This window comes from Scomber scombrus, chromosome 7 (genome assembly GCF_963691925.1).
Source record: "Scomber scombrus chromosome 7, fScoSco1.1, whole genome shotgun sequence".
NCBI classification, from domain to species: domain Eukaryota; kingdom Metazoa; phylum Chordata; class Actinopteri; order Scombriformes; family Scombridae; genus Scomber; species Scomber scombrus.
The window spans coordinates 17,196,947-17,211,192 of record NC_084976.1 but is presented as its reverse complement, the minus strand read 5'-3'; the positions used below and the strand labels follow the sequence as shown (position 1 = coordinate 17,211,192).

The 14,246-nt window shown below is 40.5% G+C and overlaps 1 protein-coding gene across 1 annotated transcript; it reads right to left on the bottom strand.

The window, feature by feature from the left end:
• Window positions 1-3,345: 3,345 nt before the first annotated feature.
• esrp1 (epithelial splicing regulatory protein 1) lies at window positions 3,346-14,246 on the bottom strand. Its single transcript, XM_062422582.1, has 16 exons — window positions 14,115-14,246; window positions 13,531-13,689; window positions 13,259-13,375; window positions 12,747-12,858; window positions 12,146-12,289; window positions 11,649-11,703; window positions 11,412-11,522; window positions 11,152-11,284; window positions 10,975-11,017; window positions 9,922-10,241; window positions 8,880-9,104; window positions 8,524-8,776; window positions 7,025-7,205; window positions 5,564-5,705; window positions 5,068-5,157; window positions 3,346-3,480 (listed from the first exon to the last, which is right to left on the bottom strand). Exons 1-16 carry the CDS (start codon window positions 14,244-14,246, stop codon window positions 3,346-3,348), a joined length of 2,352 nt encoding a protein of 783 aa, XP_062278566.1.

Sequence of the window (14,246 nt, the reverse complement as noted above, 5' to 3'; positions counted from 1 at the left end):
TTTGTCACAACCACATCTGAGGCAGCGTACGATCTGCCTCTGTACTGTATGTGTTCATTGTGTTGTTCCTGCCCTTGGTTGGATCTTAATAAAGGCCAAATCTTCAGTTTGACAAGTCTGCAGCAGCATCTTTAGTTTCTGCACTGACACGGGAATGTGGATCGGCCTCACCCTGTGTGTGTGTGTGTGTGTGTGTGTGTGTGTGTGTGTGTTTGTGTGTGTGTGTGTGTGTGTGTGTGTGTGTGTGTGTGTGTGTGTGTGTGTGTGTGTGTGTGTGTGTGTCGGTTTCACACTCCCTGTGAGGGAATGTTGTTATAAAGGGTATTGCTGATTTATCTGCCTCTACACACCTATCAGGTACGGTACAGTGAATCAGCCTGTAATTGCACCTCAGTTCTTTCTTTCAGTGAAGCACTAAACACTGGATAATTCATTTTCAAATTTTAAAGAGGCTCTGGTATGAGGAGGGAATGTGCTGCTTATGGGTCTTCATGTGTCATAATGTATTCCCATCGACAATGACTCAACTAATCACGTGGGCGAGAAAATAAACCAAACTTTCAAGGCTTTACATCCTGCTTTAAATCTTTAGATACAATAAGGGAGTGTAATGAAATCATTGGGCCGAGGAGGAGGGGTGGAAACTTATTACTTTTTTTCTCAACAACATTTTGGTTGATTTTTTAAAAAAGGAAAAAAAAGTTTAAAAGTACAACAAATATGTAAAGTTTACAGATCAGGTGCATGGTAAAGGAGCATGTCAGACTTTCTTCTTTTTTTATATATATATACACATATATGGCAGAACAGCAAACACTCTGGTGATAAAATAACTTCATAATGTAGACAGACTATAACATTGTATATATCCATGAAAAATACAACGTAACATAACCAAAGTGTAATGTAACTTAGGCAAAGACGAAGCAGCTCTCATAAAAAAGGAGAAAGTTAGCATAAAGTTAGAGTTAAGACCTGACTTCTCAAGACTTAACGAGCAGATACAACATAATATTAACCCCTTCTGTCCAGTAAATATTCATATTGTTCACCAGGATATCGAGATCAGTCCACTCAGACACGGTTTCAAATACAGATAACATCTATAAGCAGCAGATGAGCACTCAAGATACAAAATCCATGAAAAATTAGTCCCATTGTAGGCATCATGCATAAACAATATATACATTTAATGGGGAAAGAAGCTGATCCTATAATTCAGTACACATATCTCCTCTTCTAGACTATCTATAAGTAAACTGGTTCGAATCAATTCAACCCAATCTTTGAAAGGAGGATTTCCAACAACATAAAATTATTCTCTTGCAAATAATTTTCAAACAGTCCCTAATATCCTTTAGATTATACTTAATATACTTTCATTTCCTGTAATTCCTGAAATCTTTGATATGCTGCACTTCAATGCTTTTGTGCAAATTGTCATGTTAGATATTTAAACTAGGTTAAAACAGTTGCACTTATGGCAACATTTTCACCACTTTTTGACTTTTTTTTTTAGTAAATGATTAAAATTGCTCAACAGATTCTGTACTAATAAATATTTGCTCCTAAAGTCTGCCAGTGCAGTGATAACAGTTACAGAGGGGAACAGGTATTCTGGGCTTTGTTGCACAGATACTTAGGATGTTGCTATGCTGGTTCAGAGAGCAAGTTTCTGTGAGTGGGAGAATGAGCGTGTTTAAAAGGGATCTAGTTGGGTGGGGTACACAAGATTGTATTACACAATGCCAAATCTGCCCTGAGGGGGTCTGACATGGTTTTGTCTGCCTTCCTCCTTCTCTTCCCCCTTCCTGCACGCTCTATTCTTCGGTTTTCCACCCTGTGAAAAAGGCCATCGTCTCAGATAATGTGCTGTGTCCAAGTGACAATAGTTTCTTTGCCCTAGTTGATGTGTGTGTGTGTGAGAAATGCAGATTTATTCAGTGACGACAGTGTAGGAGTTCCCACAATTTTATCTCCAGCCACATTCTGTCATCACCAATCCCACCTGTGTGCTTATGCTCCTGCACACCACAAATCCTCCCAAAGAACAGACATCACTGTGACTACACTTTAATGAAAGCAAACAGTGAGATCAAAAAGCTGGAGACCGGCTAATTTCACTTTATGTTTATTGTTTTTCAGCATGGCCGCAGCAGGACGTCCTGAGCAGGAAGTTCACGTCCTACTATAGGACAATGAGCCCAAACAGTAACATTACAGGGCACAAATGGCAATTTAATTCACAAAATAAATGTTAGAGGTGTCTTTCATTTCCTTTCCTTCTCAACTCTCCATTTACAAATGATCAATCTACAAAACAGATGGATTTTAAAAAACTTTTTACAGGGCATTCAGTTTATTAGATGGTATTCCCTGAAATTAGCGTAGATTGTGGAAAGAAGACAAGGAAGGTGTGAGGGACTGATGAATGCAAGTATGCAAAAAAATCTTTAAGAAACCACCTCTGGCTCCTAAAGGTCACTCTGTAAGCCGTTAGGTTACTCTTAGGTTAAGTTATAGAGAAGCGGGGACGGTCCTCTGTTCAGGTTTGAATCCAAAACAAAAGGCAAGACAACATTGGCATTACACAACATGGAAACAAACTCATATAGCGTTTGCATGAAAGAATAAAGGAAGGGGGCGAATGAAGACTGAGATGTCACATTTTTGTAAGTGAAGTCTGATGCAAGGATCAAACTATTCGACAAACTCACAGTGTAACGTGTTATAATTCAAAGATACTGCTATTATATTCATTAGTAGTCTTATTGGTTAGCAGTGCATTGATATTTGGCATTATGTAAACATCTTAAAGTTTTACCTACTAACTTCTTCATGCACTAAAGCTTCCAATACAATCACTGTGTACTGTATCAAATGTATATAAACACATAAAATGTAATTGCATAAACAGATTAAGTATTAAAACATATTGACACAGCCATGCATAATACTCACTCTCATCTTTTGCACACTCAAACACACTCACACACACTTTCATTCTTCACAGAGAAGCTTAAAGAAAAGATTTAGCTCAGTTGTTACAAGGTATTTCTTCTCTAGTTTGGCTAGCAAATATATCCTAGTGATTATAATATCGTAACATGTTTAAAAAAAAATCTCTATAAAGCTTTTAAAATACACAATGTGCAATATAAGACAAAACTGCTATTTTTGGCTAAGGCCACAATGATTTTGGTATAAAATACATTAATTTCGGTTCTTAAAGATATAAATAACACATCTAAAAGACTATTTTTTAAAAACCTAACAATACATTACAAGTGTTTACACATATATCAAATTGTCAAATGACTGTTGTATATGTGTACATGTGTGACCCTACAGCAGGGTCAGGTCCAGGTACTGTCCCGCTGGCTTGGTCATGAAAGCGGGGAGGGACATGAGAGGAGCATCACCTCCGCTGGACTGACCGATCAGACTGCTGTTCAAGACAGAAACGGACTCCGCGGGCCTCTAGAGGAGGAGAGGTAGAAGATTTGGTGGGGAAGAAAGGAAAGACAGTGACAGAGAAGTGTTATATCAGTGTAAAAAAGGGACAAATTCAAAGCCCTTACACCAGCACCAGACTTTACCCATCACCTTCTCAACTGCCTTAAGTCTACACCTGTTATTACCCAACTACGGCATTATTATACTAGCTACAACACCAACAAATGACCATTCACCAAGTCCCACCTTAGTTACTGAAGCTACGCCTGTCAAGCTTTTCATTCTGGCGCGACACATATGCAGTTTACCATGCTAATTTACCAACAGGTCTTTGATTTTACACGGAAGAAACCATTTCTAGCTGACCACCATACTTTTGTCAGCTGAAAAGACGACTGTCGCTACCTGATTTTATTAGCTGTGGTTAGCTAGCGTAGGCTAATTTAAACCATAAAATGATGTGAGATGGTTGAAAGCAAGAGAGAGATTGGAGTATGATCAATAACCGATGAGTGTGACAGTTGCAGGAGTTGCTGTAATATCAACCCCAAAGCAAAAAGAGCAGGACAGAGACAATATTGTTTAGGGCTGCAACTATTATTTTCACTATTGATTATTTTCTCAATTAATCAATTACTTATTTAGTCTATAAAATGTCAGAAAATAGTGTAAAATGTCCATTATTAAAGCCCAAAATAACTATTTCTATGTTTTGTCTGCCCAACATTCCAAAATCCAGTTTACTATCATGTATCACTTATGAGACTCTGTAACCAGATAATGTTTGATATTTTACTAATAAGGTAATTTGATTATCAAAATAGTAGCTGATTAAGTTTCTGTTGATCAACTAATCAGTTAACTGTTACAGACCTATTGTATGACCTACTTCTGCTTAGCCTGTTGCATCTCAGAGTGAATGTTCCACTTCTGAACAGGTATTTCTCTACTGTAAGTAGTGAGCTTGTTATCTGGGAATGCTTACTTTAGAGCTGATTTTTCTATTCTAAATCCATCTTTTAAATTTTGCCCTCATGTTTTTTGTTTTAGAGAGGGGATTTTAAGAAGACATTACCCTCCAAACACGTTAGATGATGAGCACAGAGCCCCTTGCACACAATTTTAGGAAATCTACAGCTTGACAGGCCTGTAGTGCATAGCTGCGGTTGTTAAGCTATCATTGGACAATTACTATTAGGTAGTTAGCTAACGGTCAATTATCCCTCTTGGCTATTGCTGTACCCCATAAAAGACGTCTTTAGAGGACAGGAATGTATTAACCGCTATCAAATTACACCAACTGCAATAAAAGGGTCCTAGAGTCGCTCAGAGAACAGCAGCCCATCAAAATGATTTAAAATAAAACCCAAGGATTGATTAAAATCCAAGAAATTTCACTTAACCACTCAACCCAATCAAAATTGTTCTACTGTATGTGGTTAGTGGAAAATTCCTAGTCCAAATGGGAACATGTTGCGGTCGTGTTGAGCCCTTTATCCCACAGTGACCAGTTGAGACCCAAGCCACAGCTACAACCACTGCTAAATCCCCCTAACTGAGCCCTCAGCCAGTCCTTACCTGCCACCTGCCTCAGACACCTTAAATACACACCCATTCTTTGGGCTGCGTAAGCAATGTCCTGGTCGGGTCGTGAGCATGCACGGGCCCATGGGCGTGCATGAGAGCATCCTCGGGGGCATACTGTGGTGTGGGTAAGGGGGAGGAATGAAAGAGACAGGGGGCTGAGAGACAATAAACCATAGACACTAACCTAAAAGGCCATGTGGACCTGTAATCTCCAACATGGAGGTGTCTCTTAATTCACTCTCCTCCAAGTTTAAATAAGAGTCAAGTTCCTTCAATTCAAGTCGAAGCAAGCAGTGTTGTATGTGTGTGACAGAAGAGGGAGAGTAGACAGGATAAACTAGTTTGATAGCCTCTGGGCAAACACAGTGGATGCCTGACAATACACACCCACAACAGAAGAAGATTTGAATACAACACTTGAATCCTACAGAAGGGTGTGTGAACTCTGAAGTCAAGATGATTTTCAAACATAGGAACTGTATTATTAAGCATATAACATTTATAAAGAAGTGTGTCTTACCTGGTATCCCTGCACTGCATTAATGAGGTCTTTGACTCCGTTGCTGTTGTAGGTCATACCTGGCATGCGCACCAACCCCCCTGGGGAGGACAGGGATGGGGGGGAGGGGAAGTAGCCTACAGTTGTAGGAGAGCCAGGTGGGCTGGAGAAAAAAAAGGAGAGGTGATATAGACATGCTGTTATCTTAAAAATATCTAAAAAGCAACATAAAAGTCTTGAAAGGTGCATGTTTCTCAGCAAACAAACAAGTGAATCATAAGGCTGGAAGTAAGTTTGGGCGTCGACTATAAATGACCTGCTTTCAATGACACATGGCTTAACAGCGAGAAACAGAGGTCACTGATGTTTACCAAGTTCTCTGATATCACAGTGCTCAGTTATTAACTACCCTTGTCCCACCCTTTCTCCTTGGCAAGATACAACCAAACACAAACTGTTCCTCTTTCCCACTTTAAACCAGAGACTCTTAGTGTCAAACAAAAAATACAACAAAACAAAGATATACCAGATAAAAGTACAAAAAACCCACCAAACTACAGTATTTTTGTCAGTGTAGCAGCCCAAATGAAGACCTTTGTGTTATTTTGTATTAAAAGTTTGACGATGTGAAAAAATGCTGCAGTAAAAAGTTTTTGTTTTAAAGGATTCAACACTTTAAATAACATGTAATCACTGAGCGTAAAGACTATCTTGACATGTTTTAGTGTACTTGCGCTCTACACGTTACCATAATAATTAATACCTGTGCAAACAGGAGGCTCAGAAAATCAAACATGTAAACAATGCCAGTTTAGGATTCTTATTCAGCATAGCACAGCCCACAAGTAAACACTGTCTAATAGGCTTGGTTTAGAGAGAGGAAGTCCCTTGATTCTTAAATCTATCTCAATCTACTTAAATCTCTTTATAATGGCTCTGAAGAGGTTCATTTTATGTGGGAAAATGTGATTATCGTGTACAACGAATTAGCAAACACTTCTGATTTGACAATACACCTTTCTGGGGAAAGAAGCAAGCTCCTGCATTAGGAGTGAGCTTTATGGATGAACTGAATATAATGAAATGTTTTAGAGCTTTTATCAACATCAGTAGATTACAAAATGTACTTTAAAGTGGTAAAAAAATTGATATCATGTACTGTAAATGTCCCCAATTCAATTGTGACAGCAACCATTGTTGCATGTCGAACCTCTCCTTCTCTTTCTTCACGTTTCCAATCTACACCATCAGCTTTACGATAACAGAAAAAATGCCCCAAAAATATCTTTGAAAAAGTTAAACTCATATTCATCCCATTAATCAATATTAAGGGTGTTTAACTAGATCAAAAAACGTCTTCATTTTTAAAATACATATTGTGAAGCTTTTAAAATCTGTGAAATGCATCACATGAAGATCTATATTTTTACATCAGCATGCAGCTGTCTCTAGTCATCTGTAAAAATAGATAACTGTATTTACCTTGGGTAGTAGGCTGTGTAGTTCATGTAAAGCTGAGCTGAACTAGGGTAGTAGGCATGTCCTGGAGGCAGGGGACGAGGGGTCAGCAACACCTGCCCAAGGGGAGGGTAGAGGGATAAAGCAGCCTCTGTAGGCAGGACAGGTGGAGCAGGGGTGAAGGAGTAAGATGGTGGAGATAAACCTGGAGAGGAGAAAAACAGAGAGAGACAAAAGACTTAAAACCAGACAAACAGCAACAGAGGACACAGAGTCATGACGGTGAAGTCTGGTCATTGTTTGTTTCAGAGAGACGCTCATGCAAACTTTCAAACAATGACGAACATTACTCAGCTCCTGACACGTGAAATGTATGATGGATGTGCGCTCATTAAAGAAAGAGCTGCACTCCACTGCGGCTCACTCTTCACACATGTGGGTCACTCTTCTCTCCTAACTTGGCAGGTACCACTTTTGATTGGCTTAAAAGTCAAATAGATGAACATGGTTTGAAATTATGCGCCTATGAAACATTTACTATTGTAACAGAGACATTGCTTTGATCTCAGATCATATCTGCAGAACATAAAGTCATACAATATGTGGTAAGACCAAATTTATTTGCATGGTCCATGACATTTTAGGCCTATTGGTAGTTTTTTGTGTTGCTGCCTGAACCCTTTCCCTTCACCAAAATATGTTCCTGGCTACAGGCTCTGGGGTTTTTTTTCTCAACAAGAGTCTTAATATGACCTCACTACTACCACATCACCAGCCGTGAATACCTCAGTGTAACCTTTTTCTTTCACTTGAACATTTGCGCTTCATTTCAAACAATTCATAAACATCAGACCACTTTTTCAATGCTTTAAATTGTAATGTTTACCTCTTTTTGAAAACTACGAGTGAAGAACTACAGTCAAGGAGTTGAAAGCACATTTCTACGCACCAGCTCTGCCCACCTTTCCCACAGCTCCACTGATTGGATAAGCACAGGAGACGCACACGGCAGAGGTGCGCCGCTCCACTGAGGTTGTATCCCACAACCACCACTACCAATCTGATAAGACTGGAGAGTTGTAAGCCATATTGCCATACTGTGGGCTAATTGGGACTACAGCTGTGTTGCTTACACTTTTCCAACCCTTTCAGATCTTTATGGATTACTTAAGCAGTGGTAAGGGTGCACAATTAAGAATGAATAACAAACATGCTGTTGAAAACATGATCTACAAGATTCAATCAGAGCGTGTGAACACAGGTCAAAGTTAAAGAATAAACGGTTTCTCAGTGCATGCAGACTAGTAAATGAATCACGCTAAATTACAAAGAGGTACCCACACACACAAACACACACATAAGTGAACTCTCTCTCATACACACAATTTTGAACCCTCTTGGTTAGACCAGTTGTCCCCATCCTCCCACAGTTCTAGATTGGAGAAAACCCAGCAACCCTGCCCACGGCAGGAGCCCACCTACCCTGCAGTCCCGAAGCACCCCCAGCTCCCAGCAGCACTTACGTCTGGACTTACATGGCGGCGGGCTTAGCCCTGTCCCACTCCTGCTCCGGGTGTGTGTGTGTGTATGTGTGTGTGAGAGGGAGCCTCCCATCAGCACCAGGCCCATCTCCTCGGCGCTGCAGGGAAACACCTCCACGTAGCGGCTGTTTGCCCCACGCTGGCTGGCCATTACATGCTTGTGGAGCCGCTGTGAGGCCTGAATTGCCCGCTCAGCTGAGGTCATCTGGATGAAGCAGTCCCCTGAAGGACGGCCCTGGAAATAGAGACAGTCAGGCGTTACGCTGCAACTTTGTGTCAGAAAGCGTGTGCGTCCATGGGTGTGTCAGTAATTTCATTTGTGTGGTTGTTGCATGTACCTGCTGGTTGAGGACCATGTGCACACCATGTGGTCTGATATCGTGTGTAAACTCGCCCAGGAAGGCGAGGATGTCCTCTATGCTCGCTGTGTATGGCAGCCCCCTCAACCTCAGACAGTCCCGCACACCGCCAGGAGGGGGCAGAAGAGACACCGCAGGCATCATTGACACCAAAGGGGCAGGAGCAACAGGGATTAGTGGGGCTGATGAGTACCGGTTCAACACCTAAAACACAAATACACACAAATTAAATATACTGCATGCGACGAAAGCTGTCAAGAAGTCAGAGCTGCTTTCTTAGTCAAATTACTTTCCATTAAGTAAAGTTTAGGGAGGCATTTCTCCCCTTCCTTGGAAATGTTTTAAGAAAAAATACCTTAATTATATATACTTTATTATCAATGTTTAAAGTTCAAAAATTAAGGAAATGTATGCCACCTTCTATCAGACTTCTTGTGCACAACAAAGACAAGTTGACGTTCATGGCTTGTTGCCAACAGGACACAAGCATGTTTGCATTTCTGGAGAGGACCAATAAAACTGGCTGTAGACTGTCATACTTAAAAACATAAGGAAAGGCCTCTGCATAGATAGGCGTGTGGGCCGTAAGCTTATCAGCCCAGAAAGATAAGAAAATTAGTCCACATGTGTTCATCTCACGAGAGAAGGAGAGAGACAAAGAGAGAAACAAAGAAAGACAGGACAACAGAGAAACTCTGTGTACTTAAAGGGAAACAAAAACACATACACAGTCAACCTTGTTATGCAGGTCCCCACCCTTAAGCCTTGCCTCAGTATTTCATTTAAATAACTTGAGGAGCAAAGAAACACACCCACATTGTGACTCTCTACTGTGTGCACGCAAACACAGAATTCCTGAAAACCTTCAGGTAACAGAGATCAAAAGTCTCTCTAAAACCAAAATTAAGGGACAAATACTGATGGTGTTAAGTTACAAACAAACACATCAATGTATCCACTGCGCACAAGAACACGCTGTACAAAGCAACACACCCACATCCAGGCGGACACCCTGACATACCTGTTGAACCTCTGCTGCTGTACTTTTGAACAGCTCAATATATCTCCTGCCCAGGATTTCCTTGTGTTTCCTCAAAGCAGACTGAGCATGTTCCTCACAGGCGAACAACACAAAGGCGTCTCCAGTGGGACGCCCGTCTGGGTAGCGAACAAATAGGATGCCGTCCTTCCCTCCGCTGACCGGACATGTTTCTTTAAGACCCTCCCCCGGCGAGAAAAAGGCAAGGACCTGCTCGTGTGTGGCGGTGAAAGGGAGACCTCGCATCCTCACTATGATCTGGTCCTCGCGGGACAGGAAGATCGCTACCTCGTTGGAGGTACCTGGCACACACACAAAAACACAGACACACAAAAACATTTTAAATTGTAAATAAACACAAAATTATGACACTGTGGTTATCAACAGTCTGTGAGCAGGATACTGTGTTTTCTTTTATTCCATGTTTGATTAGAACATTTAGAACAATTACTCTTTCATGATTTTGAGTGATTTGTGTTGTACTGTATTAGTACATCTACTAAATATTAATAAGATCATTTGTTGTTTTTGGGGAGGGGTTCAACACATGAGTAACATCTTTAAAATGCAGATAAAATGACAACGTTTGCTTTGATGACAAACTTATTGCCAACCTGAAAGACGCAAAGAGTCACACTGAAGTTTGGTCATAATTCCTGCTTTTTTCTGCAAGTTCTGCTTTTTCCCTAAAAGATGCATGCTGACTATAATTTAATGAATTTATTATCTGATTGATATTGTGCTTTAAATATAAGAAAATATATTGATAAAATTACATGCACCCGATCAATCAGAAGGATAATTTTCCTTTTGTTTGAAAATCATCATAAGCATTAAATCATGTCTCATAAAAGGAAACACATCCTGAAACCACAGCATCACTATCAAAATCATCCTGGACATCTAACTATATTCTGCAGAAACACACAACAAAGTTAATACCATCAATAATGTGACTTCACAGAGAGTTTGAACTATATGCCTCTGCTGCTGCTGGTGACATAAGTTATAGTATACATGTTTTTGATGTCTCACCTCCTGCTATCTTCAGGAAGTCCTCTCCTGTTGCTTTGTAAACCTGCAATTAGAAGGTAACAAGGTGGGTAATTAAGTCTGTGAGTGGACAAGGTGCAGGTGAAAAGTTTAGGGGATGGGCGGTAAAATGGATGATTTCTTTAGTTTATGACCGCTAACTGGGTTCAGACCGATTACCTCTATGTATCTGTTGCCCATATGGTGTTTATGTCTTTGGAGCGCCAGGTCTCTGTGCTCCTCACTGACGAAACGAACAAGGGCTTCTCCATTCCTCCTCCCCTGAGCATTAAGACACAACGCAGCCCCTCCTCTGCACAACATAAACAACATATAGAGCTTTATAACACCTTAACAACCTAATTTCAACAGCAGGTTTCAGAGAGGTTTCAGTATATATGATGAGTGGAATACTACATAAATTAGTGTCAACAACATACTTGGCAATGTTAAGTCCTCTGAAAAATCGAGCAATATCCTGGTCAGACGACTGCCATGGCAACCCTCTGGCTCTGATCACTGTGTTGTTGCACACTTTCTCCATCTTACTGCTGCACACACACAGGCACACACACGCACACACACATATAGAAATTAGCACAGCAGGAGTGGACTCAGGAGTTGATTTCAGAGCTTGAGGACAAAAAGAATATTTGTCATGAGCAAACTTTACTTACCAAGTGCCGGTCTCAAACTTCTCACTAACTCTCTCTGGGTTGGAAAACGTGTGGCCTGAAATGGGAGCGCAATTAAACAATCAAGTTGACTGCGTTTTGAAATAAAAAATGACAGCATGAAACTAAAAAACAACATATGGTACTTTATAATCAACATGGTAACTGTCAAAAGTCTTGAGGTTTCCTTTTACAGAAAATAATATAAAAAGCAGTTTACTCATGTGCTGTATAAAACAATTATTTTCATTATCGATTGTTTGCCATATATATATATTTTTAAATTAATTGTTTGGTCTATAAAATGTCAGAAAATAGTGGAATATACCTATCACATAGACAAATGGGACATATTCAAATAAACACATTTTCTGTACTAAACACAGAAAATGTGCTCTAATTTTCCTGATTATTATCTCACGGTAGCTGTTCTGTCAAACTAAAAAGATCCTCACATTTCACCTTTAGTCTCATTGTGTAAAATCATATGTGGTACTCACTAAATGGCTCAGAAAGCATCGCCAGGATGATGTTGCCCATAATCTGGACCTGCTGTACAGCTATTTCTGGGGGCAATACGGCTGATGAATCCAATGTGGCTGAGGGGCCCCACATGGCCGGCACGTCAGCAGGTATGCAAAGAGCTGAGGAGGAGACCGTCAAGGAAAGCAAACAATCCATATATATGGATGCGTGAGAGATGTTACATGAAAAAAGTGCATGAGAAGAAGTTGAAAAACTGAGAAAAAAAGACAGATAAAGAGCAAAGCAATAGATAGAGGGAGAGATGTTAGTTTTCCTGTTCCAGTGGGTGTTGGGTTTGCCATGTTGGCTAAACACACACTCTTGTCACTGAGAGCTTAGTAAGGTGCTGCCATTGTTTCCCTATTTGCATTTCAAAACCTCTAGTCAGGCAGCCAACACCCCATGGGTTATAAATTTCTAATATGTGTGTTGTTGTGTGTTTTTGAGTGTGATATGTGTTCAATACATTGCTGAACATACACAGAAATAACAAAAAAAACATCCAAAATCCCCCGAGTGAAAGAGTCAGAACATAAATGTCACCTGCACACCAAATGTAAACATGTTAAAGGATACACTCTGCCATGATGTGTACATTCAAAGTTTTGAGGTCCGATGACGAGAAGTGCTTCTTGAACTCTTTCCGTAGGTCAAAGAAAGAGTAGAAACAGTCTGGGACTGGGATGTTCTGGAGAGGGAAGAAATTAAATAAAGGATGTGAACATGTGCACCATCGACAGCTGCCATTTTATTGCCGTCATATTGATGTTTGCTCAAGCCATCAGAGTATGCGGAGCTGTCTTCATGGCTCCGGCCTGTAAAACACTTTAGGACATGTGGGAGAATTTCATGCGCAGCACTGTGTTTTGCACAGGTACGGTATGTGCATGGGCGTGTGCAATTAGACAGGTTTGCATGAGTGACTCTGCCGAAGATCAACTTTTCCCATAAGATGAAGTTTAACCAGGAGCGCAGTGCTGTCACAACACATCCCTTTGTGGCTTTGAGAGTGCCAAAAGGTTCATGCAGCAGTGAGTGAACATCCGCCCTTGCTGTGAGGCGTTCACCCACCCAGCTCGATCACTCACCTTGCTCGCAGCCTCGGGGTGAATCACTTGACGGATGTGGAGCTGCCCGTCTGTACACAAATATACAGAAGTGCCTGCGCCAGCGCTGTTCACTTCATTAGTCAGTTTTAGATGAAACTGCGAAGACAAGAGTCAAACATTTATAAAAGAAATGCAAACTTACATTCCTAAAGTAACTTCAGATACAGTCAGTATCAGTACATTGTATTAATAATTACTACATAAAAAGGGCATAAGAGGTTATTTCCAGTGACTTTAAAATACATTATTACCAGATTTAAAGCTGTCTCAAGGCTCGTGGCTGTAAAGACACAATCTGCTCCAGATCCATTCTCCTCCTCCAAACTCTCCTCCACCACATCCTCCTCCTCTTTCTCCCCTGACAAGTCTGAGAGGTCAGGCTTAATGAGGAGCTCATTCACCCTGCCCAACTGGTTCAGACAAAAAAACAAACAAACAAAAAAACACGTCAGTCTTTAAATGGTTGCCTATATAGAAAAACTCACAGGCTGATATAGTGTGAAACGGCTGTGATAAAAAAAAAAACTCTTATTAAATAGATATTATCACATAGAAGAACGACAACAGTAGGAGTCTGTAAAATACCTGACAGTCATTAGGAAATGACTTGTGTCCTATCAATATACTTAATAAGACTATATATTCAAGCTATAGATGTTATTACAACAGAAATGTATCGAGAGGAAACCTACATATGAATCATTTATAAACAATCTAATACACATTAATGTGACTTTCTGGATTTATACTTTACCAGTCCACTACTTTATTCAAAGTAACAAACACATTATCTGCTTGTGATAATCATCTAAATGTCTAGTTTGAGTGTTTTTACCTTTTTGTTCTTTATATCCACCAGCTGCCAAACCAACTGCCCCAGCTCCTTCTCGTCGGACCCGAGCAGCTCTCCGCTCGCGCCAGATGTGGCGGCCAACACCACCACCAGGTAGTCTACCTGCTCCGTCAT